The sequence below is a fragment of the Anabrus simplex genome, chromosome 1, assembly GCF_040414725.1.
Source record: "Anabrus simplex isolate iqAnaSimp1 chromosome 1, ASM4041472v1, whole genome shotgun sequence".
NCBI lineage: Eukaryota > Metazoa > Arthropoda > Insecta > Orthoptera > Tettigoniidae > Anabrus > Anabrus simplex.
Genome location: NC_090265.1, coordinates 878,546,939 through 878,574,829, shown reverse-complemented (window position 1 = coordinate 878,574,829; position 27,891 = coordinate 878,546,939). Strand labels below are relative to the sequence as shown.

The window sequence follows — 27,891 nt, the reverse complement described above, 5'->3', positions numbered from 1 at the left end:
TACCTTCATTTTGAAACAATCTAACAATAGCTACAGTCAGCTCATCAATTACTGAGAGTCTATTACATGGGTGGCTGCACTGCATGCATCATGAAACTGCTGATTAGGCATATTCTTGTCTGTAGTGTTTGTCTTAGTGCATCATTGTACTGCGAAACAAGTAAGTTCAAGAGTGTAATGATAGACATGTATGTGCTATGCATCGAGTATGGTCATCGCCAAAGAAATGAAACATATCATTGAAGAGGAATGTATTTGATACGGTAGGAAATAAATCACAGATAATGTATTTTAGACATGCTCGAAAATGTTTTCCTGGTGCTAGAATTGTGTCTTGTGTTTCAAATTTGATGAAAATTAGCATTCAGCAGTGGCAGTTTGTAACTGTCAAAAAACATCTTTCAACTTAAAACATTTGAGATATTCACATGTCTGAAGAGTTCTTATAGTTATCATATCCAAGGGATCGACATTCAGAGTGACTAGACTGTAAATTTGTTATAGTGGGAGCCATTTCTTTTCAGTTTTGACCTAGTTTATCTATAAGTGTGAGATTTTTTATTTTTTTATTTTGTTAACAAGGAAGCCATTTTTTTCACTATGGAATTAGTTAATAAAACTTGTAAATTTTTCCATCTGTCAAAACACAAAATGTAATACTTACTGCACTATAACACTTATAATTGTCATTTTTTACAGGTGTGTTTAGATTTTTTAGTCTGTAAAAACTAATGCTGGAAAAATAAGAAAATAATATGAAGATATAAATAAAATTCTAGGGGGTCCGTTGTCTGTAATGTCATTTATTTCATCAAATTTTGATGTATTTATCAGTTTCAGGTCAATTCAAGATCGTATCAGTAGATTTTAGCTTTCCTGGTCTGTTCCACCATCGTGAGTAAATGGCTGAATATATCTCGACCAAACTTCATATTTAGAGTACTTATCCAGGAGCAGGTTTCAATATTCATATCATTTAAAAATCACTGAATAGACTGGGGTTTTATAGAAAGACCAGAAGAGGTTGTTTTTTTTTTTTTTTCACCATTAATTATATCTTGACCAAATTTCATATTTAGAATCTACACGTTTAGGAGCGAGTTTCGATATGCATATCATTTAAAAATCACTTAACAGGCTGGGGGTTTATAGGAAGACCAAAAGAGTCCTTTTGAATGTTTATTTTACACCATTGATTATATTTCAACCAAACTTCATATTTAGAGTCTACTCATCCAAGCGCAGTTGTTGATATGCATATCATTTAAAAATCACTGAATAAACTGGGGTTTTATATGAAGAGTAGAAGAGATTTTTTTTCTTTTTTTCTTCCACTGTTGATTATATCTTGGCCCAACATATTTAGAGTCTACTCATCCAGGAGCAGGTTTCAATATGCATATCATTTAAAAATCACCAAATAGACTGAGGGTTTACAGGAAGACCATAATAGTTTTTTAAATTTTTTATTATATACTGTTGGTTATATCTCGGCCAAACTTCATATCTAGAATCTACTCGTCCAAGGGCAGGTTTTGATATGCATATGATTTACAAATCACTGAATAGACTGGGAGTATAGGAAGACCAGAATAGGTTTTTCCAATTGTATATGAAATCTGTAGACTATTGTGAAACACCCCTTCATTTTAAATACTTTTTGTTATGTACATAATTTCGCTTACTCTTCAAATGACGGAAGAAATTACTATTTTTTACGGGCTTCATGCTCTGCAGCCAGTGATGGGCACCTTCGCAGTCGTACAGTTATTTGAAGGATCTATAACAGGAGAAAATCAGAGGATGCATCATATTTCTCTCAGCTTTAAAATTAACCCCATGTAATGTATCTGAATACAGAGGTAACATGAGGTAGAACTTTTCCCTTTGTTGTCTGTCTGTCTGTCTGTCTGTCTGTCTGTCTGTCTGTCTGTCTGTCTGTCTGTCTGTCTGTCTGTCTGTCTGTCTGTCTGTCTGTCTGGTTATCGATCTGTGTGTATATTCCTAAAAGTGGAAACTGCTGGGCTTATTTCAACCAAACTACGTATTTGAATTCTACTCACTCAGGATTTGTTATCAGGTGCATATTACGGTAATCACATGGAGTTGGTATTTATAGAAAGATTATTCTCAAATATTTTCGTTAGCAGTACGACCATCAGAAGACTGTATACAACAAACATTTAAGAATATGTTATTTATGTTCCTTTATGCCATGTACGTATTTATTGTACGACAGATAATAACGTAGTACGAAAAGTTGAATTTTTAGTCCAAGTCCTGTGAGGCATGTTGTATACATCACTTTCGGGTGGGTAATGGAACAAACTAAAGAGTCATTTTACTCTTTTAGTTTGGACAGATATTAAGGGAGGTATCATCAACATCAGAGCTTCACGCCAGTGTCCAGAGCTTGAGAACCATGGAGAATTTTGCACAACTTTGGACCATGAACTGTACCATACAATAAATTTGGAAATCGTCCTGATTCTTTCTCTCTCGACTTTGTTCAGCTTCACATAACAGCCACACGCTTTTGTACGAAAATATCATTTTAACATGTTGCATTAAATGTGTGAATAGAGCCGTGTTACTTCGCATAAATTGCTGAAGGTAACGTATAATCCACTGTAAATTCCCTTGCAAAATGCTAAACATTAATAACGTGTTTTTCAGGTATAATCTGTTATTAACACTCTTGCTACCAGACCAAATTTACGTACATATCCCTGAAAACCAGACATTTCCTGTGATATTTATTTTGTGTTGAAATTATGGTACAAACTTTAATGAACCTTATACCGTTTTGAAGGTCTATTCTTCTACAGTAACACATAAATTTAAAAAACACACAGTTATTTCTAAGAAATCTCAAATCTTACAAGTTTTTTTTAAGTCTTGTAAATGTCACATAAAAAAGGTTAAACAAAAGATCCCTGTTCATAAAATTGTATCATTTCCCTTATTATTACTATGCGTGTTTTTACACCATTGATATTATGTAGATCGAGTCATAAGTCATGGCAACTATTTTTTTTTCTCGTGAACGGGAGACAACACGGAAAATCTAAGATATGCTGCTAGATGGTGTATGTAAACAACATTGTGGGTCTAAGCATGCCCCCAAGTTCAGTGTGTGAGTGAAAGCGTAACAAAATGGAAGTCGACAAGCAGGAGCAACGATCGTATATTAAAATAGCATTCTCTGCGACAGAAATGCATGCCAATGCCATGCAGAGCTGCGGGAAGCATTAGCTGTGCATGCCATGCCCTATAGAACAGTGGCGAGGTGGGTGGAGACATTCAAACGGGGTAGAGTATCAACTGCCGATTTGCCTCGCCCAGGCCATCCAGTGTCCATGGACAAAGATGTACGGATAATGGTGATTGATCAGTGTTTACATGAGGACAGGTGCTAGTCTCTAGCGTCCAGATCTTTTGGACAACGCCATAATCCTACACGATAACGCGACAACTCACACAGCAGCCATCGTTCAGCGTCACTTACAACAGTGGGGATGGGAGGTTTTTCCACACCCACCTTATTCGCCTGATTTGAGCCCATGTGACTGATCTAATCCCCAAAGTCAAGAAGCCATTACATGGACAATGGTTTGCTAACAAGGAGGACATCGTAACAGCAATTCGGAGAGAGGTGTTACACGTTAGTGATACACATGCAGCAAATGGTATTCAGCGCCTGCCCCACCGCTGGCAACGCACAGTGGAAACTTTGGGTGATTATTTCGAAGGTCTGTAACCAGTTGAGACGTGTCCTTTGTACGTAGTCTTGTGTATTTGCTGTCTATACCATAATAAAACAATGTTTACCAATGGCTTGTGTTCTGTCACTTTCCTACGAGAATTTCCTGCAGTCAGAATTTGTCTTCAGGCACTATGCATAAGTACATGCCCTATTTCCAAATGCATATCTTAGGTTTTCTGTGTTGTCTCCTGTTCGTAAGAAAAAAAATAGTTGCCATCACTTATGACTCGACCCTCGTAGTTAAAATAAATTTCGAAGCATGGCTCCATACACAGGGCGACACCGCACTGCTCACACTGGGAGCGTGTCTCCTTATGAGAAGCTTTCCTCTTCATTTTGTACTTCTCATGCTACAAACATGGCATATCCTAGCAGCATACTTCTTGGTTGTAGAAGGAATGTATTGTATTAAATGCCATTCTGTTAGCCATTCATCAGTTCCGTTTGATGTAACTGTGTTAGGAACAGCATCTTCAGTGAGCTGTGCTGCAAGCTGGTTGATCAAATCCGTGATAGTCATCTTCTTCCTGTGCACTTAATTGTACAGCCAAAATGCTTTGGACATAGCAAGAAGCAATAAATGGAAGTACGATTTCCTTCACCATTTCACAGTTCTGTGTTCAAATAGATTATACTGAATGTGCTGATCACTCAAATCAACTTGAGACTTTTGAATATTGCAATCCAAAGTAGTTAGTGGTTTGAGTATTTCTTGCCAGTCCTTGTTAAGTGTTCACTGAAACCTGCTTGAAGTCTTATGGATAATACATAAACATCTCTTTTTATATTTCCATCTTACAGTTAGCACATCATCATTATGTCTGAAGGTCAACTCACCCCATGTCAACTTCGTGGCTACCATATCATTGAGTACAGATTTCTTTGTCTTTTGGGGGCCTATGATCCACCTGTTAGGCCCCTTTAAACAGTAAACATCATGTGTGTCTTTTGAACAATTCCAACAGCTCTGGTGCATTTTTGACCCAGCTGTGAAACAAATTGGGACATGAATAAAATCTATCCAGATATACAGTGTGTCCTTTGTGTAGCAATCCACTTTCTTCCAACAACCTCAGGACAACTGCAGATGATGAATTATCAGTTGTATGTTTGCCAGCATGAACTTCATAATTCAACACTTAACCACTGGCTTCTGCAGCAGCTATGTATAGCTTCAAGCCATATTTGTGGTGCTGTCTGCATGTAGTCTTGAAAACTCACACAGTCATGAAATGGACTGATGTCTTCATCTCTAGTGACCTTTGCTGATGAACGGTAAGCCTGGATACACCTTTCTCTGAGACTGTTGTAGTGTGGGAGTATCTTGAATAAAATTGAAATCTGTCTTTCCTTCCCGCGTCCAGGTACGACACAGACATAAAATCCCGACAATCAGATGTAATCTCAGGGTATCTCATCAAATAAGAAAAATATTTAATTTTTCTTGTAGGTTAGGCTTTACGTGAATTCAAAGAAAAACATAGGGACCACACGCAATAATCACCGATGAACGTCTCCATCCTATCACATAGAAGTATAAATTCATCACCGACTGCTTAATTCTAACGCAAATCGCATAATAAACACCTTACAAACTAATTCAGTCTACTCACAACTACTACAAATTATCACTCACTGTATTATAAAATAATGAGAAAACATATTTATTAAACTAAGGAAAATAATAAAGAACTGAGAACTCGTGTCATTATGAACTTCCATAATCGTTGCTCAAATCAATAATAATTCATAAAATTCAACATTTAAGTCAGCGCTGGCTTACATAACAAATTAATATAACGAATTCTCTATTTCTGAAGTGAACTCAAGTTTCCATATTTATAATTATCTTTAAAAAATTAAACCAGTTATTCACATGCATCACTGTATCACAATTACATCATAATTTAAAAATTTGGACTTCCTCATAATTTATAAAGTCTGAAATCATGAAATCTGAATTCGTTAATGTAACACATCATTGGCGAAGAACTGTATTATGATGACTGACGTGCTAAGGTTTCCATCTCTATTGCCTCTTAAATCACGGCTCATAATTTACTATCTTCTCATTTAAAATTATAACATGAATTATAAATTAACACTCAAAATATAAAATAATCTGTCTCGCTATTCTATCTGAATAATTCTTAATTTACTGCTATACGGCTCAATATGCATTCATTCGTTAAATTTATCTCTGATATATCATATGTGCAAGTAATTCAATAAGTATCTATGTTATGATATCTCGGTACTATGTATATGCGTCGCTTCTGTTATTCATATTGGCTTAACGTACCTTACACTTCACATATGTTACGAGAATACGTCACAAGATTCATATATTTTAATATTAACAGCTGTATTTGACGGTACACCACTTCTCAAATCTCAACTATATATTCACCATTCATACCTTATTTCACGTCACTCCCGCGGTGTATTTCTTTCCTTGTGCTTGCATCGACTAACTGATCCAATATTATTCGTATTTAGCATCTACCATCCATATATATGTCTCATAATTACCATCACGCACATTATCATACTCAAATCAGTTCATATATCTTCTTACTACCTTATAAAACCTTCAATTAATTCCTTTTCATCTTTCTCAATACCATTTCTCATCATTCATAACCTCCTTCATAATAATTGCAATTACTAAGACATAACATTCTTCTGTACGTAAATACTCCTTTTCATTGATCAATTCTCTTCCAAAATTACAATGCTTAACCTTAAATACTGCGTTAGTGCATTTAACAACATTACATTACAAGGAATAACTCGACTATATCTTTCACTTCTCACATGCGATCCACCTGTGACGTAATCATTGACTGAATGGTTTCGCGAGATTCATAGATAATTATTCACCCTATGACAATCTTTGCATACAGCTGTTAGATAACTTTTCTTCCTACTTGTATTCTCAACTACTTCGGTGATCCACTTATTTCATACGTAGTCATAGTCCATGAGATATCCATCTAATTATACACTAACTTAATGTAGTATTAGCAGCTTAAATGTAACGCACTTCACTTCACTGTTTCACTTGCACTCTTAAATATTTCACACTTCGAATACTCTTTTCTAATGCATATGCCTAGCTAAATTAAGAATTATATTACTTATGGTAAACACTTAGCTCGTCTTTCATCTTATCAGCCGTCAGTTGCTCTCCTCCTGCTCGTCACATCGCTGGTTCATTGGCCATGGTTTGAGGCTCGGCTGGATTCCTCATCTCATCCTAGGTAGGTTCAGCTTTTCGGATGATATCTTCCTCCAGGTTGGTCCATCTGGATGCTTAGCAAGTCATCTTCTTTTCGGAATAACTGCCAATAAAATAAAATAATGTCGAGAAGTAAATGTTCATCTTTAAATTCTTCTTAGAGTAATATTTCTTTTAAATCATTTTCTTAGTCTTCTCGTGTGTTGTAATTAACCAATTCTCTAAGTCTGCGCAAGATCTTTCGTCTTGTCTTACGAAAACAATTTTAAATTATTTATTTTCTAAAATATTATTCCTTCCTCGACTTTCCTTGTGATGGAGTAATTCTCTCCTATCCTTTTCTTTTTTTACGGCTTCCAAATTATGATTTCCAAAGTATCGCTGATCTTGCACCTCGGGACTATCCATATACGTATTTAAATAAATTCTCGTATATCTCGCTGAATCTATATTCTCCACAGTGTTTCTGCAGGTATTTTGCCGTCTTCTCTTAAATTCTCTTCTCTCTGTCTTCTCTTAAACTTCTGCCGTAATTTTTACAATTTCCTTTCTTCTATGCAGCAACAGCAATTTGCTTCTTGTCTTCTCGAGTTCAGTTTTTCAAGTAAGTTTTTTCAATAATCCCTCCTATTTTACTTGTTTTTTTGAAACGATTCCCCTGACATTGCTCTGTTCTGCACCGCCTTTGAAATGTATCTGTTCCAAGTTAATCATGGCCTCCTATTGTATCTAAATGTTAAGACTTTCTTGTATACTCTCTCGGGCCTGAGTGGTCTATACCTTTCCTAGGTGCCATTTTGGAACACGTCCGAAAATGCAACCAGCAGAAGGGTAATGTCTGAGAAAAACCACAAACAGCACATTATGATCAGCTCTCTTTGGCTTCAGAGATACACACACAAGAAAAGACCCAAATAGTGCCTAATTTCTAGTAGAGTCACAGGTTTCCAAAAAGACAAAATAGAATACATTTCTTCCAAATAATCTGTGAAGTATGCACATTTGTTTGTGTCTTCACATTCTTTATGTCATCGTCAGTTAAAAACACTTTGCAGTCCAAAACAGAACTCGAGCTGCCAAGTCTACCAAAACCTTTCTTGGCTCTGTATTAACTGGAACAGAGACCGGGCGAGTTGGCTGTGCGCATAGAGGCGCGCGGCTGTGAGCTTGCATCCGGGAGATAGTAGGTTCGAATCCCACTATCGGCAGCCCTGAAGATGGTTTTCCGTGGTTTCCCATTTTCACACCAGGCAAATGCTGGGGCTGTACCTTAATTAAGGCCATGGCCGCTTCCTTCCAACTCCTAGGCCTTTCCTATCCCATCGTCGCCATAAGACCTATCTGTGTCGGTGCGACGTAAAGCCCCTAGCAAAAAAAAAAACTGGAACAGATGGATCCCTATCAACAGTGATCCATATATTTGCCTATGTGTGGTTCATTTGCTTCATTATTTGAAGAGCTGTCTGTGTTGGAAATTGTTTCTTCATCTAAAAATACAATGGAGGATACAAGTCAGTTATTTTTAAACTGTCAAAGTCTTACAGGGAATTGAAAGAGGGCTATGGGAAGCTAATCCAAAACTCTTACAAGTATAAAGCAACACAGTCATTTATAAAGTGAGTACCAGTATAATTACTGGTACATACTGAACAAACAAGATCTGCATTCTGTTTCATAAACGCTCAGTATTTTGTTGTACTGTACTTATAGTACACCAGTAGTATTTTTCAAGTGCATATCTTCAAGTATACTGGCATGTAATTCCTCATCTTCCAGGTCATCCACATCATCATCTATATTAGCTGATCAACCCTCAATATCACACCACGATAAACTTTGGCGGGCCTCCATTTCCACTCACGTTCACACAATGAAGTGGCGCAATAACATGGTCATGAGAAAGACATAGTTAACTGGAGTGCCATCTGTTGCTCATTGTTGTTACTCATGGTACAAGGCACAATCCCTAATGTCCAGCTACCACTTACCAAAATAACGTTAATTTAAATGAGCGACTCAGTAGAAACTACAGGCTTGACAATTTTCAGGAAAAATAGGGCCCATAAAAAGTATTTTTGTAATTATATTTATCCTGCATTAGTTTCAACAGGCTGTAAAACCTCACAGTTATAGATTAAACTGTAAATTTCATCCATATAAACATATTTAGTGATGACTTATTTTATTATTTAATACTGTAGTGTATGTGTACATACACTATCTTTCTAATACCTAGAAGTTACTATGGAACTTGGTTGTCCAAACAGTGGTCTCATAGGGTCATAAAGGACTTAACACTCTGTTCATGCAGTAAATTGTGAACTAACTGTTACTGTTGCAAAATTTCCTTGTAATATTAGACTGGCTTTCTGTAGTGGAGAGCTGGTGATATCAACTATTATGGTGATGTCTGTCTGCATAGTGTAACAGTTAGCACTGTTGTCATACTCACAGGCCTAGTTTCATTTCCTAATAATGCCAGAGTTTTAAGATTGGCAGGAGAGTTGGTATGTGATTAAAAATTTGCATACAATTCACCACAATTCCACAATTCCCAGATAGGGCTCCACCACTTGGAGGAATGCGAGGACACGAGTTACTTTACTTTTTTGGTGATAACATGGGACTTTTCTCTATGTGCTGTGTTTTGAGGTATTATCCTTAAGAAGTTTTGGAATTTCCTGGCAAGTATTAAAATATTTTAAATCCATTGTTTTGAATTAGAAAATTGTATATTAAAATAAGTTGATGTTTGATATTTTCATTATGATATCAACATGCATGATACCAAGCAAGTTGGCCGTGCGGTTGTGGGCATACAACTGTGGGCTTGTATTCAGGAGATAGTGGGTTCGAACCCCACTGTCGGCAATCCTGAAGATGGTTTTCCATGGTTTGCCATTTTCACACCAGGCAAATGTTAGGGCTCTACCTTAATTAAGGCCACAGCCATTTCCTTCCCACTCCTATCCCATTGTCGCTATATGACCTATCTGTGTTGGTGCATCGTAAAACAGATTGTAAAAATAAAAGAAACATGTACGATAATTTTACGTTTTGGTATATCATTAGGGATCCCTTGTCACTTCTGTAGATCACTTAATCATCACAGACGCCCACGGTGCTGCACGTAAAGGTAGATGGATGTTATTTCACATGAACATGTACATAACATCATAAATGTAAAGTGGAAAAAAGAAATATATTTGTATTCTTGTTTTGTTCCCTTTCCATTACATAGGTATATAATATTATGCTTAGACAAATAATGTTATGAGAGGAAAAGGTTCTCCCTTTGTTGTGAAGTACATTTTTATGCAGGTTGATGCAGCTGACAAACAGTTGCGAGCCACTCGTCATTTCTTGGAGGAGCAGGCAGCAGAGCGGGAGCAAGAAAGAGATGAGTTCCTTCAAGAGGTTAACAGGCTACAAGAAGTTATACGGGAACGAGAGAAAGAACTGTCTGAGCAACAACGCATTGCCAAGGAAGTGAGTGCTGTTCTTTTTGTGTATCTTCTAATATTGTCTCATAACAGTTCGATGAACCAACCTGATAGTTTGTGGTTCCAACACTAAACTTTGAAATAGGGTAATATTGCCTTTGTCCTGTAATCAGCTGCATGAACTAGTTTTGCCAATTATAGTTTATGTAAAATACTTTTTGAAGTAGCTAGTAGGTATAATGTGTGTGGTTATCTATTGCATCCTTGATACCAGGGTCCTCATCCACTGTCTTATTTTGACTAGAAATATTCTTCTGTCTGGCTGTACCCTTAAAAAAACTTTTTTTTTAATATATCCATGTGTGCATTGTAAATTTTAACCATTAATCTTAGTTGTTTTAAAAATAGTGTAGTTGCTTTACGTACTGGTACTGGCTTAAGACATAGTAATTCAATTAGCACACTAAAATGAACACATCTATGTTTGCTTTTTTAAATTCCACTCTTCATCAGAGTTGTTTCAAAAGTAGTGTAGCTGCTTTAAAAACTAGCCTGTGAGATAGTAGATAGCACCTCAAAACCTGTAATTGGCATGTTTTATCTCATGCTCTCATGTGTCTTTCAAATGCTCAGGGTTTATTTTACATTGAAGTTTATACTATATAAGTGATTGTTTTAAACCAAGTCATCATATATAAAAAGGTAGGAACATCGAAAGGAACACATTGTAGGATAAATGCAATGACAGATCAGTATGGGAAGAGTGAGGATTATTCAGTTTTCTTCTTATCCTACCCTTCCAACATCAAGACTGAAGGTCTGCCAAGATGGCTTTTCAGCGAGTGTAGAAGCCTGCCTGTTGATGAAGCTGGGAAGCAGAAACAAGCTTGTTGAGGGCTGTGGAGGACTGGAATTGATGAGGAGTGAGCCATTCTGTTTGGAGACAGCAGTGTATGAAGATGCCTGTGTCCTTTTTGTGCTTTTCTCTCTATTTCTCCCTCTTTCCTTACCAATCCGTCATTGTGTTTTTCCAGTTATATGTTCCCTTCTATGTTCCTTTTATATGGATTAATTTGCAGTTGCCTGTTTCTTTCTATTACTTGATGTTTTTAAACATTGTTATTAACATTTGTTCATGAAAAATATGCTCATTTCTTCCATTCTGTTCACAATTTGTTTTCATGTTCTAATTTATTTTGGCCACCCGGGGCTATTTCACTTCCTTTAAAAACTATGGGAATCTGTAAATGAAGATCTATAACTGAAGAGTGGCTGGGAAAAGTGATCTAAGTGTCAAATCCAGTTTTTCTTCCAAATTAATGTACTTAATAATTTCAGTGTTGTGTTGTGTGATCTACATTCAGATGCTATCTCCTTCTATTTTAAGAATATATTGCTGAGCTGAGTGGCTCAGACGGTTGAGGCTCTGGCCTTCTGACCCCAACATGGCAGGTTCGATCCTGGCTCACTCGGGTGGTATTTGAAGGTGCTCAAATATGTCAGCCTTGTGTCAGTAGATTCAATGGCACATAGAACAACTCCTGCGGGACTAAATTCCAGCACCTCGGAGTCTCCGAAAACCATAAAAGTAGTTAGTGGGACGTAAAGCCTGTAACGTTATCAAGAACGTGTCACAGAATGACAATGGCGCTAGTGCTGGGTTCACCACCACCTTGCACTCTAATTGTTCTATAAGTTACATTTCCAAAAACCATGAAATAAGTTTGTGGGATGTAAAACCCAATAATGTTATTATTGTTCTATATGCAGCAAATGCCATTGTTGCAACTTGCTGTAACAGATGCTGCGCTGTGTTGCATGGTTCCCAGTTTAGTGTAGTAAATGTTTGTTTTTGTTAGGCATTGAAATGGATGAGAAACCTTTCCAGGGTAGTATTTAAAACCATAGAAGAATTGAAGTCAGAATAAAAAGAAGTATTTAACTGTGAAACACAAGAAGGTGTTGGGGAAGGAGAAGTTTTATTGCAGTAACACGTCAACATACATTGACACCTCCAAACTTGCAATTAGTAAGGCTTATATATACGAATCACCAAAGAAAATCCTGTTGTGGTTTTTTAATGAACCATCTTGTAGTGAGCTAGTATGTTGGAAAAACATGTTTAACCCAGACATCACCATCAGTATTGTGAAAAGAGCAGGCATTTTATCTTTTCCAGGCATACCTCTCTCTGCATCTGAAAGAGCTGAGATTGGCATTGTGCTGAGATTGTTTATTAAAGAAGTAGTTTGAAGAAATTCTAAGTCTTCAACAGTAACTGAGCAGCTTTATTTGTACCACAGCCACTAAATCAGGCAGGTGAGAAAAATTGCGCTGTTGTCAGACATGGGAACAGAGAAATGACAGATGGTGAAGAGTTGTGTACCTCTGAGCATGGATTAGCAGCACTGATCATGGAGTACTATCTCGTCAAAGCTGGTCCTTTCCAGGTCCACCTGACCTAAGTCCTTTGCTGTCATTCTGCTGCTGAGTTTGCACTGTGATTCCAATTAAAGATGGATAGTGAATGTGTTCAGCCTGGTGTTTGTTTGGATTTATTATCTGAAGAGGATAAAGTCATTGCGAGGAAAAACAAACTCCTCCAAAACGTCATTGGTTGCAAGGACTAAACGGGAAGGATTTAGCCAGCCAAACTAAATCGGTAATATTGTGAATGTGTTGCAATATGTGCAGAAGTTGGCCAACTCACATTTTTTACACACTAAATTTCAAAAATAGCCCAGAAGTGACTGCAGTAATGTCTAATGTTAACCTTCATTTGGTCCAGAGGTGTGTAATGCAGCAAAATCCTCACACAGCCAAACAATATTTGCATCTCCAAGAAAAAATGATAAAATATAATATTATATATATTGTATTTAAATAGTTAAAGTTATGTTGTAAACAATTAACAAATAAAAATATGTTAATAAAACTGACAAGAGTTCAGATTTAGTGTGGCTGGCTAGATCCTTCCTCTTTAGCCCTTCCAACCAGAGACTTTTGGAGGAGTTAGTTTTTTCCTCACACTTACTTCATCCTCTATCTATATATATAAAATAAGAGTTTTGTCTGTACATTGCTCAGAATTTGAAAAGAATGGTATTTCTGTATCGGTCATGTCCATAGTAACAAGAAAATGCACTTTTTCCTTTTCCGTAATTTCTGTCTGTCTGTCTGTCTGTCTGTCTGTCTGTCTGTCTGTATGTATGTATGTATGTATGTATGTATGTATGTATGTATGTATGTATGTACACGCATCACGAGAAAACGGTTGAAACGAATTTAATGAAAATCGGTATGTGAAGTCGGGGGATGAGCCTCTACAATCTAGGCTATAAATCATTTTATTTACGCTCAGTGAAATGGTAGTTCAGGGGAAGGCCTAAAATTGAATTCTCAACTATTTGTTATTAGTGGTCGTATTTTAAAGAAAATGGGTATGCAAAGTTGGGGAATAAGTTACTACAATCTAGGCTATCAATAATTGTATTCACGCTGAGAAAAATTGTAGTTTAGGGGAAGGCCTAAAATTTAATTCTCAAGTATTGTTGTTATTAGTAGTCATATCTTGATGAAAATCGGTATGCAAAGTCAGGAAATAAGTCGCTATAGTCTAGGCTGTAAATTATTTTATTCACGCTGAGTGAAATGGTAGTTTAGGGGAAGGCCTAAAATGTGATTCTCAAATATTTCTTATTAGAGGTGTAATCGATGAATGCTACATAACTAAGGTTATATAGTATTAAATTTCCTATTATTCATGTCTTATACATTGTTACTGTACTGGCCTTGATCACAAACATGTTCATGAATTTGAATTTTTGTTACTAAGTCCATATCAGCGCCGAGTAACGAGAAAATGGGTAAACAGTATTTAATGGAAATCGCTATGTAAGTCGGAGAATAAGAAACTATATTTTACGGTATAAAATATTTTACAAATCACAGAGGCAAAAGAAAACTAAATGCGAAGGCCTACAATATAGAAAGCTCCTGACATTGATCAACAATAACATTACATTGACCATTGTTTGTCGTGATGTGCTTTGTCTTCTGTTGCCCCTCATCTCCGGTAGATAGGACTACTGCTGCGTACAGAGTATTTTTTTCTTTGATTTACGTCGCACCAACATAGATAGCTATTTTCACACCAGGCAAATGCTGGGGCTGTACCTTAATTAAGGCCACGGCCGATTCCTTCCAACTCCTAGGCCTTTCCTATCCCATCGTCGCCATAAGACCTATCTGTGTCGGCGCGACGTAAAGCCCCTAGCAAAAAAAACATAGATAGCTTTTATGGCGACGATGGGATAGGAAAGGGCTAGGAGTGCCTTAGGCCTTAATTAAGGTACAGGCCCAGCATTTGATTGGTGTGAAAGTAGGAAACCACGGAATACCATCTTCAGCGCTGCCGACAATGGGGTTCAAATCCACTATCTCTCGGATGCAAGCTCACAGCTACGCACCGCTAACCACACGGTCAACTTGCCCAGTCGTACAGAGTGTAACAGCCTGCCTGAATATTGATGGGAAGTAGCTGGGGAGTTAGATAACTTTCTTCTTTAGCATGTCATTCCCCTGGTTTATAAATTTTCTGATACTACTGGTACATAACACACTGGATCATCATAGCATTCGGGCTATTCAATCCCTACTCTGAGGCACTGATTGGAATGAACAGTGTGCATATTTAGCGGAATAATGGCAGATGAGTGTTCATGGCAATCTGCGACCTGGTCATCCCAGCTCTGGAACTTTGGGCTATTAGATTGGCACCGCAATCTAACCGCAGCACTGTTAGTTAAAAGGGATAACACGTGCGGCTTTACATTTGATCGAGTATTTTATATGATAGCATTGCTTTTAATCGCTACATTGATACGTTTTTGGAATGACCTATGTTGATTTCAGTTAAGAAAAGCACAAAGTCAGTCTTTCTGAGAATCCCGTAGCGAAGCACGGGTACATCAGCTAGTAGATAATAAATCCGAATAAATACCAGGCTGAACACATTCAGTTGTAATCGAAAAGTACTTACCGTGTCCTATGCTGGTGCTGGCAACCCTAACGACCTCAGCTAGCGACATTTCTGGGCCATTTTCCAGGAAAACTATTGGAACATGAAAACATTTTTCAGACAAAAAATTTAATTCAGACAATTTTCAGTAGTTTCCTTGCAGACAAAATTTTATTGGCTCAAAAAACAAAGAAGTCTGTGCTTACTGAAAAATTTCAGTTGCATGATTTTACAGATATAAATTTACTTCGGATTTTTATATTTAATAATTATTCAGAGTGATTTATGTAAAAATTAATTATACTGCTGAAATCAGCAGTCTTTCTTGAACCTTGTATTAAAATTTGTTTTGCAGCTACATTGGAGATAACATCAGGAGCTTGGGAAAAAATAAACTGCCTCATGCTCCAAAATGATGTACAGTATTGAATTAGACTTTTCTACGGCAATCACTAGATAAACTTAGCAACTGCGTAATTTCTCTGACGTGCCTAATTTAGTGGCCCCTGGTGTAAATGATGAGATTAAACCAACAATTTGGGCTTGGATCTTTCCTTCAAAGACCACAAGGACTTAGCTCTTTTCTAAAATAATGTATTTATAAAGTTTAATTTGATTTCTTTTTTTTCTTATTCTCTCTTTTATTTGTCAGTATTGATGGCTTTCAAACGAGTCGGCAGTTTATAAATAAAAATTTGTTTTGTACTTTTTCTGACAGGTTTCTTTTTCTTTTTTCACTCAAAACATTCCTTTGACACTTGGATCAATTTGCCTCACGACTCAACTGGTTTTTAAATTATTGTTTTTAATGGAATGTTACGTGCATGCTTTTGCTAGCTGACAATCTGAAGGCTTGGCAAAAGTAAAATATGCATGAATTAATTTGGAGTTCCTATTGTACATAAAATGTGCAAGATAGTGCTACTTCCTTCGCTACCTGATTTTATATTATCGTACATATCATTATTATAGTGAAAGTAGTTCAGTTTTTTCTGGTTCCTATATATTGATAATTTCTGTGTTTTGATATTCTGATGTAAACAGTGTGATAAAATAAAATAATGTGTCTAAAAAAGTACAGCATTATATGTGAATATGTGTGATAAGTGTGATGGTGGTTAATGGGTTGTTTTTCTGTTCCTCACTTCCTGTCCTTGTCACTCCTATTCATGTGCTCCTGCCTGCAGCCTGATTTGCTTGTCCCACTTATCAAGACCTTTGCCGAAGGAGAGGTTGCAAGTGATTCAGGACTCTCTGCAACAAGTGAGGTAGCTAATCAGCTTTATTGCATAAGCGCAGTAAATTGTTGCTTCTAGCATTTAACTCTGGTATATTCTTGACTCTAATTTAAACTGAGACTACTGCTTAAAAAGTCATGCAGCTCCCATATTCAGCCCTGAACTCTCTTATCGATCATGATTGTTGAAAAAAATCTTGTAAATCTTGATTTTAAGAAAGAAAGTTAGTGTACCTATTTGGTTGGCTTATGCCTGAATAATATATCAAAAGCACATGATGTATTACTGATGATGGTTACCTTGCTGGTGGTAAGTTTCCTACGAAGGTAATCCCAAAAATAAGGTCTCCTATTTTTTATAAATACATAGACCTGTTTATTTCTACAATGGTTTACATCATTTTATGGCTTGAACATTTGGCTATTTTCCTACATAATCACCATTTCGGTCGATGCATTTTTGTGGACACTGTGACAGTTTTTGTATGCCCATGTCATACCAGCTCGCCGCCATGCTGTTCAGGAAGTTGTGAGCGGCGCTTCGGGAAACCTCAGGAACCAAAGTGGAGAGATCATCCAGGGTGATCCGTCGATCTTCACGCATGATTTGCTCAACCTTCACGACTGTCTCGATGGAAATTGACTGTCTCCCACGCCTTTGTTCGTTCGTCGTGAATTTCAGTCCGACCGGCTGCAAACTCTCTACACCACTTACGAACATTTTGGATATCCATGCATGACTCGCCAACAACTTCCGTCAATTGGTGATGTATTTCAATCGGTTCAATACCTTTTGCGTTCGAAAACCAAATAACTGCGCGCACTTCACTCTTATAATACCAATATAAATGGTCCGTTATTGAACATTATAAATTTTCCGGCTAACTCATTCCTGGTTGCCAGCGTTTCACCCTCATGTGCTAGGGTGGGCTCATCAGTTGGTACCTACACACTTACCAAGACGCTGGCGAGTGCATACCATGGAGGCCACTCATAGGCTAATTGTAGTGCCAATGCACTATGAGAGACTTTGTGTCCTTATCAAAAATTGATGCCTGCTTGGCCATCAGATGATATAGATGTTGATTCCCATAGGGAATCTGAAATATTTGTTCCGAATGAGTAAATTTATAATACCAATATAAATGGTTCGTTATTGGACATTATAAATTTTCTGGCTAACTCATTCCTGGTTGCCAGCGTTTCACCCTCGTGTGCTAGGCTGGGCTCATCATTTGGTACCTAGCACACCTACCAAGACGCTGGCGAGTGCATACCATGGAGGCCACTGCATAGGCTAATTGTAGCCACCGGCAGTGCCAATGCACTATGAGAGACTTTGTCTCCTTATCAAAAATTGATGCCTGCTTGGCCATCAGATGATATAGATGTTGATTCCCATAGGGAATCTGAAATATTTGTTCCGACTGAGTAAATTTATAATACCAATATAAATGGTCCGTTATTGGACATTATAAATTTTCCGGCTAACTCATTCCTGGTTGCCAGCGTTTCGCCCTCGTGTGCTAGGCTGGGCTCATCAGTTGGTACCTAGCACACCTACCAAGACGCTGGCGAGTGCATACCATGGAGGCCACTGCATAGGCTAATTGTAGCCACCGGCACTGCCAATGCACTATGAGAGACTTTGTCTCCTTATCAAAAATTGATGCCTGCTTGGCCATCAGATGATATAGATGTTGATTCCCACAGGGAATCTGAAATATTTGTTCCGAATGAGTAAATTTATAATACCAATATAAATGGTCCTACCTGTGCTAGGTACCAACTGATGAGCCCAGCCTAGCACACGAGGGCGAAACGCTGGCAACCAGGAATGAGTTATTAAAAGAAATAAGTTTCATAATGATAGATCTGTATTGAACTGTGATTACAATAGAGTAAAATAATATATTATTATTGGTCCACCTTTTCAATACAAAATGAAAATTACATAGGGACTAGTTTCGACCTAGTAATAGGTCATCATCAGCCTGAAGTAAATTAAAGCGTAAATATCGAAGAAAACATAAACAATGTAAACACAAGTACAGTCTTTTTAAAGGTACATACCATGTGGGAAGTTCAGTAGAGATATATTAAAAATAATAACTCTTCCAATTGACGAAGCACTGAGCGGAAGTTATGTAAAGTTCGGTGCGCCTCTTCTTTATTACATCATTTAGTGCACAGTGGTCTTTTATAATATACGGCGCACCGAACTTTACATAACTTCCGCTCAGTGCTTCGTCAATTGGAAGAGTTATTATTTTTAATATATCTCTACTCAACTTCCCACATGGTATGTACCTTTAAAAAGACTGTACCTGTGTTTACATTGTTTATGTTTTCTTCGATATTTACGCTTTAATTTACTTCAGGCTGATGATGACCTATTACTAGGTCGAAACTAGTCCCTATGTAATTTTCATTTTGTATTGAAAAGGTGGACCAATAATAATATATTATTTTACTCTGTTATAGGAATGAGTTAGCCGGAAAATTTATAATGTCCAATAACGGACCATTTATATTGGTATTATAAATTTACTCATTCGGAACAAATATTTCAGATTCCCTATGGGAATCAACATCTATATCATCTGATGGCCAAGCAGGCATCAAGTTTTGATAAGGAGACAAAGTCTCTCATAGTGCATTGGCACTGCCGGTGGCTACAATTAGCCTGTGCAGTGGCCTCCATGGTATGCACTCGCCAGCGTCTTGGTAGGTGTGCTAGGTACCAACTGATGAGCCCAGCCTAGCACACGAGGGCGAAACGCTGGCAACCAGGAATGAGTTAGCCGGAAAATTTATAATGTCCAATAACGGACCATTTATATTGGTATTATAAATTTACTCATTCGGAACAAATATTTCAGATTCCCTATGGGAATCAACATCTATATCACTTCACTCTTGGCGGTAACATCCAACGGGAGCTCCATTCTCATCGGCTCCCAAGCCAAGACCAAATGCCTCGGTGCGGCGTGTCCATGTTTATATGCGAGTGCGGGGAACACTCTTCACAATATTGTGATCAACAGCCACACGAACAGAGTTCTGTATTTATAAAAAAAAATAGGAGACCTTTATTCTTGGGATTACACTCGTACAATATTCAGAGGAATTTTCTTTATAATTGATGATTTCATGGTATGTATGATGGCATATCCTAGTAGTTGGTGAATTTTAATCATTAAAGGTCATATACTGTGAAAGGAATTGATTGTGAACTTACCATTATCTAGATAGGAGAAAATGTGCATTTACAGCTGTGTGGAAAGCTGAGTTGCAATTTATGAAGGATAAAGACTTCCCAAAAAAGGTCATTTGTTCTCATTCTTTTAACGTCAATAATAATGATAGTTTCTAGACATTTAAAAAAAAGATTCTGTTATAAAATTATTTGATTTCAATGTTAAAGTAAGTTCTGTTAATGATGGCTTTATTATGAGTGGGATCTCTTGAGCGTAAATAACATTTTCCAAACATTTTGTGTGCAAACAAATTGCCATATTAGTATTTATAAGTAATACTCTTGATTTGCTCTGTAATCATGACACTATTTTTAAAATGTTATATTGCTACACTGCATGTGTTCTTCTTGGGATAACACAACTAGAATGGTAACAAATCAACAAAGGTGTGTGGCTTGGGAATGATGCTGACAAAGATGCAGTACACACACACACACACACACACGCACAAAAAAAAAAAAAAAAAAAAAAAAAAAAAAAAAAGCTCTATCACGAATGTCTCGACACAACAAAATGCTATCTTGATGGAACACCTACAAAACAGCACATAGGGAGGTGAAGAAGATTGTGACAGCCACAGAAGCCACTTGATATGCAGAACGTTTTGAGAAACTCAACATGAGATTAGCTTGATATTGGCCGACCATTGCAAATTGGAAGACATCCAATAGATCTATAGCATCACAACAAAACGGGCAATTTGCTAGGAGATTGGAAGGAAGCAAGAGAATGCTGGCAAAGCTGCTCGACAGAGGAATTCCAGTTTGAAACAACAGTGCCATCAAAAGCACTCATCGAACAGATGTATGTTGCCAAAGTCAAGACTGCTCTGACACAGCTGGTGCACATAACCTTGCAGCAGAATTGTGACATGCTATGAATTGGATGCAACAGACTGATTAACATTGCTGTTCAGCCATATCAAGGAGGGATAAATGCGAACTGAATGGCAACAGAACGTCTTTTAAAGGAAGGAAAGTGCTACTGGGTGTGCCAATTATGCTTGATCTAACTTCTAAATTACATATCCCTCAATTGTTATTTTGGGTCAGCCTCAGTGGTGCAATCAATCGGTTAAATGGCTTGATGTAAGAAGGACCTATCGTTCTCTTCCATCAAAATTGCAGCTTCCTCTATGGATAAGTGGTAGAGTCAGATAAAAAATTAGATGTATGGCTTTTCAGGCGTTTGCTCTATTAACCAGCGTTTCGTCTTAGGTCTGACAGTAGACTCATCAGAGTGGGATGTGTTAGACCCTACCCACTGATGCTGGGGTGTATGCAGGTGAACTTATCAGAACCCTATTTAAGAGCCACAGTCTGATAACTGCATACGGGAGATAAAACTCCACAATGGAATTAATGCCCGCCTAGCAATTCCGAATGGAAATTCTAAGTTCCCATGGAGGTAATTAGATATTTTTCCACCAATAGAGCAATAGAGTGTTGGCTTCCTAAAACACATTTTGGACATACAAATTCACAGTATAATCGAAATGATCAAGAACCATGTTGGATATGTGAGAAGTTTGCAACACAAACAATGAAATCGATAATGCATAGATCCCAGTTGAGAAATACTGTGAGAAGAACAACAACTGCTGGCTGGCTTTCCACCTAGGTGATCAGGTTCTGATCTTGATAGATCTTGCATTGTAATTTTTGCCTTAATCCCCAGCCAAAACCCAAAATTTCATCAACTCTCAGGAACCATCTGAACAAGTTCTGGGTGTCTCAAGACATGTCTTTAATTTATCTCTTCTTCTTGTTAGATTCTGCTGAATCAGTCTCCTGTCACTAGCTTGTTTCAGTATCTCTCATTTGTGATCCATTCTGCCTATCTCACCTTCAACATTCTTTGGTAACACCATATTTTAAGAGCTTCTATTCTGTTTTTTATCTGCACCCCTTGTTGTCTGTTTTGCCTCTATATAGTGCCTCACTGCATACAAACTTCTTATGCGTATCTGTGTTTGAAACTAGGAAATTCATTTTCTTATGACAAGCATTTTTTTCATTTGGCTGTTCTACATTAAACATCTTCCTTACTTTTGTTGTTGATTATTCTACTACCACTACTACACTATTACTTTCTCTGAGACTTAATTTCTTAATCATATCTTCTGCATCACTTGGCTTCATCATTATTTTTACTCCATTATTTTATTTTACATTTATTTTCATCTTGTGCTTTTGTTCCAGGACTGTATTCAGACCTTACACCAATTTCTTCAGATCCTCTGCAAATCTCCAGGTTTACATTTTCTGTCCTTGAACTGATTCCTTTTCCAGATTTGTTTTTTATTACTTTTACTGTCTATTCTATATAAACATTAATAGGAGGACGAGAAAAACTACAACCCTAACTCACTTCTTTCTGCATAGCTGATTCTTTTTCATATCCCTCAATTCTTATTTTGAGTCAATCTCAGTGGTGCAATCAGTCAGTTAAATGGCTTGATGTAAGAATGACCTATTGTTCCTTTCCATCAAAATTGCAGCTTCCTCTGTGGATGAGTGGTAGAGTGTCTGCTTCTGGGTCCCAAGATCGTGGGTTCAAATCCGACAGAGATAGTTGGATTTTTGAAGGGCAGAAAAAAATCCATTCGACACACCAGGTTATGTGATGATGGTATGTAAAAGATCTCTTAGTGACACATTTGATGTTCACCCGATGAAATTAATTAAAGACTCAGCCTTGGGTGACCCAAGAGAGATCCGTGTCACTCCCCGATTCTATACCATCTAGTGAAATAAAGTGCAACATTGAAACTGACAGACAGACAGCCTAGATGGCATCAAATTGAAATACCTCCAGATGATAGCTGAGGCCATATTATCATCATCATCATCATAAAAATTGTGCTATGGTATTTACAAAATGTGATAGCTAACGCCATCTATTGTACGATTCCACAAGTTCTTTATTGTGAGATAGGCGCAATCTTGTTGCATTTGTTATTCATGGAAAACAGAATATCTCACTGCTTCACTTCATGGTGGAAAATGGGTCTGTCACACAGAAGTAGCATGTATTACAGTACATACATGAGTAGCAAACATATGTTTGATTGGCTGAATGGGACCTGTCTTTCCTCTTTGCTCCAATAATAGAAAAGTAGAATTTTGCAGGTACTGCTTTCAAGCTTAGTGGCAGACATAAAGCAGATCTGAAATATACTTACAGAGATATTGAAGATGGGCAAACTTCAAGTTACCTTGAAGAATGAGAGAAATACCATTCACTTATTTTCCAAAGAAATACTGGAATGGGGTAGGAATAACAAGGAAGAAATTCCAGGATATTCTCTCCCTTCTAAAGTTCAGCACACCTGTACATCATGAGTTCTGTCTACGTCCATAGTGGGAGAATGATGCTGAAGAGAACAACAGTGATGTTAATATCTTATAAGGAAAGGGGTTACTGGAGACTAAGAAATTACTGAAACCACGCTTGAAGATACACTTGAACACTGTGTAAACACAAAGTGGGCTTCGATATTTCACTCTTTAAATGAAATTGTAATCAAGTTACTGTATATGGTAAAACATTAATTTCTATGTTATTTGGTGTTTGAAAACACTTTCATGAAAGGTACAATAAACAATGTGTTTTGTGAAAAGTGTACACAACTCCCATTTCTTTTATTTTATTTCAGTTATAGCTTTTGCCAGAATATTTGTAGACAAGGACATAATCTGGAAATTACAAGATCATTGAAGGTTTGAAATATTTCCTACCCTTAAGACTTTGATTGCTCTTTTCCTGAAACTTGTGTAAAATGTGGGATAGACCTTTCTTCCATTAAGTCCTTCAGTCATCCTCCTGTTCCCAAGGTAGCTGGCTTGATTCCATCTAAGGTTGGTGGCATTTGAACGGAATTCAAGAACACAGAGTTGTTGGCAACTGGACCTATTAAAGAACTTCTGTGGGACTAAATTCTGATAATCCAGCATCACTTAATTTATACAGAAATTAAAAAAACAATAAGCAGATCACTGCACAGTTTGATTTTTGTATAGATTGTTGATATCCTTACTTTCTCTGTTCTTGATTCCAATTACCTTCATGTACAGCTCCATGGCTAAATGGTTAGCGTGCTGGCCTTCGGTCACAGGGGTCCTGGGTTCGATTCCCGGCAGGGTTGGGAATTTTAACCTTCATTGGTTAATTTCTCTGGCACGGGGGCTGGGTGTATATGTTGTCTTCATCATTTCATCCTCATCACGATGCGCAGGTCGCCTACGGGAGTCAAATTGAAAGACCTGCACCTGGCGAGCCGAACATGTCCTCGGACATTCCCAACACTAAAAGCCATACACCATTTCATTACCTTCATAATCTTGGGGAAATCAGAAGAATCAATGTTAGCAGTTGTCTTCGGATCTTCAAATTATACATGGGCTTCATGAAGGCTGTCAAAATTCTATTAAGGAAATTGAATATGCACAATTAATTCAGTATTTAGAATCTCACATCTCTAAGATATGGGCTCGAAGTATGGAAATTCCATATTTATGCATGATGTGTTGAATTAACTCTCATACAATTTTAGTTATATTTTTTAGTCTTCACAAGGAGATTAAATTATCCATGTATTTAAAAAATCAACGAGTATAGGAGTTTGGTAATGGTAATTCGGTGCATGGTTGTACCGTCTTTGGCAACCTCTGTGACCTGGAGATCATATTTCAGGAGAGATGTAGCAATCTCACTCATTCTTCTCAGACTTTAATGTCTTAATATATCCGTTTACAGTTGATGTGAACAAATTGCATGTTCAATTCCATGTCGAGTGTGATCGTATGCTGAAAGGAAAGTTTTGCTTTATATCTATCATTCCCATATATATATATACACAAAAGAGATTTGAATGTCACTTAAATTTGCACCTCGTATCAAGACGTATTGCAACTCATATAGTGAGCCTGTTTGGAACAACTTTGTGAAATATTCATTGAAGACAGGTAGCTAGTAAGGAGGATACAAACATCCACAAAAGATGTATATTTATCTTGTGAAAGTGCCTTTCCTGTAATGAAATGTACCGAAGTCTTACTAAAACTGATGTAAACATAAAGGCATTGATATGTTGGATGCATACTAAGACTTTGAGCCCCATTGTAAAAATTTAAAAACCGAGCTCGATAGCTGCAGTCGCTTAAGTGCGGCCAGTATCCAGTAATCGGGAGATAGTGGGTTCGAGCCCCACTGTCGGCAGCCCTGAAGATGGTTTTCCGTGGTTTTCCATTTTCATACCAGGCAAATGCCGGGGCTGTACCTTAATTAAGGCCACGGCCGCTTCCTTCCAATTCCTAGGCCTTTCCCATCCCATCGTCGCCGTAAGACATATCTGTCGGTGCGACGTAAAGCAAATAGCAAAAAAAAAAAAAAAAAAAAAAAAATAATTTAAAAACGGAAAAGAAGAAGAAGAATTTGGTTGGGGAAAATGAATACACAAAGTTAATAAAAATAGTGGCTTTAATTACCTGTTACAGTCCAGGTGATAATCAAGTACTATGTATAGCAGTTATATGTTTTGTGCTGTCTTATGTAAAGTATGTTTATTAATTATAATACATTTGTGTAATGATTCAAGATATATTTGTAATTTCATCTCACTAATAAAACTTAACTCTACAAACAAAAACAAACAAACAAAAAAAGGAAACATAAACTCATGTAGATGAGATGAGAATGCTAAGATGGGGTCATGCATTGACAAGGTTGGATAAAATTCAAAATTACACCATTCATAAATCCTTGAGAGTAATACCAGTCTCAGAGAAATTGAGAGGACACCTTTAAGGTGGTTTGGTCTCCTTCAATGACAACCAGAGGAATATGTGGCTTGTAGAGTGAAGAGGCTTGTAGTAGATGGCCAACCAGCTCTAGGACGCCCCAAAACAAAATGGAGAGCCTGTGTTAGGAAGCACTTGTGCATCACCAATGTCCATGTAAATAGAGACCATAACAGAAGCTATAAGAGGAGGGCAACGAGAAAAGTCCACCCTACCAGAGTGGGAAAAGGTGAAGAAGAAGAAGAAAAGTTAACTATATAACATTTCTTCATTAATTACCCAGTAGTTGTACTCTTACTTAAATCCAACCATCTACTTTTGTTATATGTTTCAATGTTTCCCCTCTAGCAGTGCAACTTGTCCAATTTCTTCCATAGTATAAGTGTCAAGCCTACAAACTGAGTCACTTTCTTGTATATCCTTTTGTCTAGAGTACTGTTCGTCCATATACAAGTGAATTGCAAATAAAATGACCCAGAAGTAAAATGTTCAAACCAATCAAGTTGGCTATGCAGCTAAGGGCCTGCAGCTGTGAGTGCATGTGGGAGATAGTGGGTTCGAATCCCACTATCGGCAACCCTGAAGATGGTTTTCTGTGGTTTCCCATTTTCACACCTGGCAAATGCTGGGGCTGCACTTTAATTAAGGACACAGCCACTTCTTTCCCACTCCTAGCCCTTTCCTATCCCATCGTCGCCATAAGACCTATCTGTGTCGGTGCAGTGTAAAGCCAGTTGTAAAAAAAAAAAAAAAAAAAAAAAAGGAAGTCAAAATCAAATTGAAATAATTGCAGATCATGAATTTTGGTTCATAAAATTTGTGTAATTTAGCATCCTAGTCTACAGATTAGAATTTTTTTGTCTGTAAATCATATCCCCCCCTCTCTCTCTCTCTCTCTCTCTCTCTCTCTCTCTCTCTCTCACAGCCACACAGTGGTCATGTTTGTCAGAACTACTCAACATTTACACAAACATTTTGCATAGATACCATAGGGTCCATCTTGCCTTGTATGTTTCATCTGTTGTCAGTTTTTTCAGTGTCCTTATAACTGCTTAACTGTGGTGCTATTTGAGGATCCAAATAGGTGAATTTACAGACAGACCATAGGGCCATCTAATGTTATCACCGTAGTTAAAGGAAATTGACTTGATGTAGAGAATGTGGACAAACAAAAGGTTTTCTGCATTTTCTACACGTTGTATACTACTGAATAGATATTAACTACTAGATTTTAAGTACAAGTTTTAATAATATTTAGTCTCCTATTCTGTAAGGAAAAAGGGGGAAATACGAAAGAAGAATGTTTTATGTCCCCCTATCTCAATATGGACTAGATGAAATTAAAAATCTTTTAAAATACTGCATATTAAAAACAAACTATTTTAATTGAAATTTTTTCCTTTCCTTAATAATGAAAAAACCAGTTCATGCTTCACTATGCTCATGTTATTCATTTTCAGAAATAGCTTTTCTTGTTGCCACAATCTTGAATTGGCTTGTTTAGTATTTGTATAAATTATCTCACTCAAGCAGGATTTATTTAGTTATTACAAGACCTCTTTTAATATTAAGCTACCTCATTTCTGAAACTGATTTACTGGAACAAAACTTGCTATTACAAACCTTCCATCCTCAGTTCCCTGCACTCAGTACTTCACCAAATCTTTCCTGTATGCTTATCAAAGGCTTTATCAAACTCTATGGTATGCTCCAGTTTTTGTTATAGGTATACAGGTTGATTCTGTAAGTCAGACAATAGCATAAAATTTTATGCTGCTCTCAGAATAAAAGGAAATGTTCTTCATTTCATCTGTGTACAAAAGGACTAAAAATTTGGCAGCAATTGAAGTAATACAAATTTGGAGATATGAACAACACATTGAGGAGTAGTACCTTGTGAAGTTTTGTGCATGCTATCCGAGTTTAACAGTCTTCTTGTCTTCTGAACCTTCCCTTTCAAGGAGAAAGATTGAAAGTGAAGATTGCCCTTGTTGTACTGACTGTTATGAACAAAGAAAATAATAATATACAAAGTAACTAATATATAAAGCCATGCTCGCCTAGCATGAAATTTAATGTAAGTTGGAAAAGTCTTTGGAAGTGGCTTGAGAACACTGCTGCAC

The 27,891-nt window shown here is 37.1% G+C and overlaps 1 protein-coding gene across 2 annotated transcripts in view; it reads left to right on the top strand.

The window, feature by feature from the left end:
• Positions 1-27,891, top strand: part of LOC136857675 (golgin subfamily A member 4) — a 443,088-nt gene that overhangs the window by 171,370 nt on the left and 243,827 nt on the right. For both annotated transcript variants that reach the window (XM_067136518.2, XM_067136517.2), the window contains one exon: positions 10,329-10,496. In XM_067136518.2, coding sequence (XP_066992619.2) covers positions 10,329-10,496 — 168 coding nt within the window. The remainder of the gene's footprint in view (positions 1-10,328; positions 10,497-27,891) is intronic.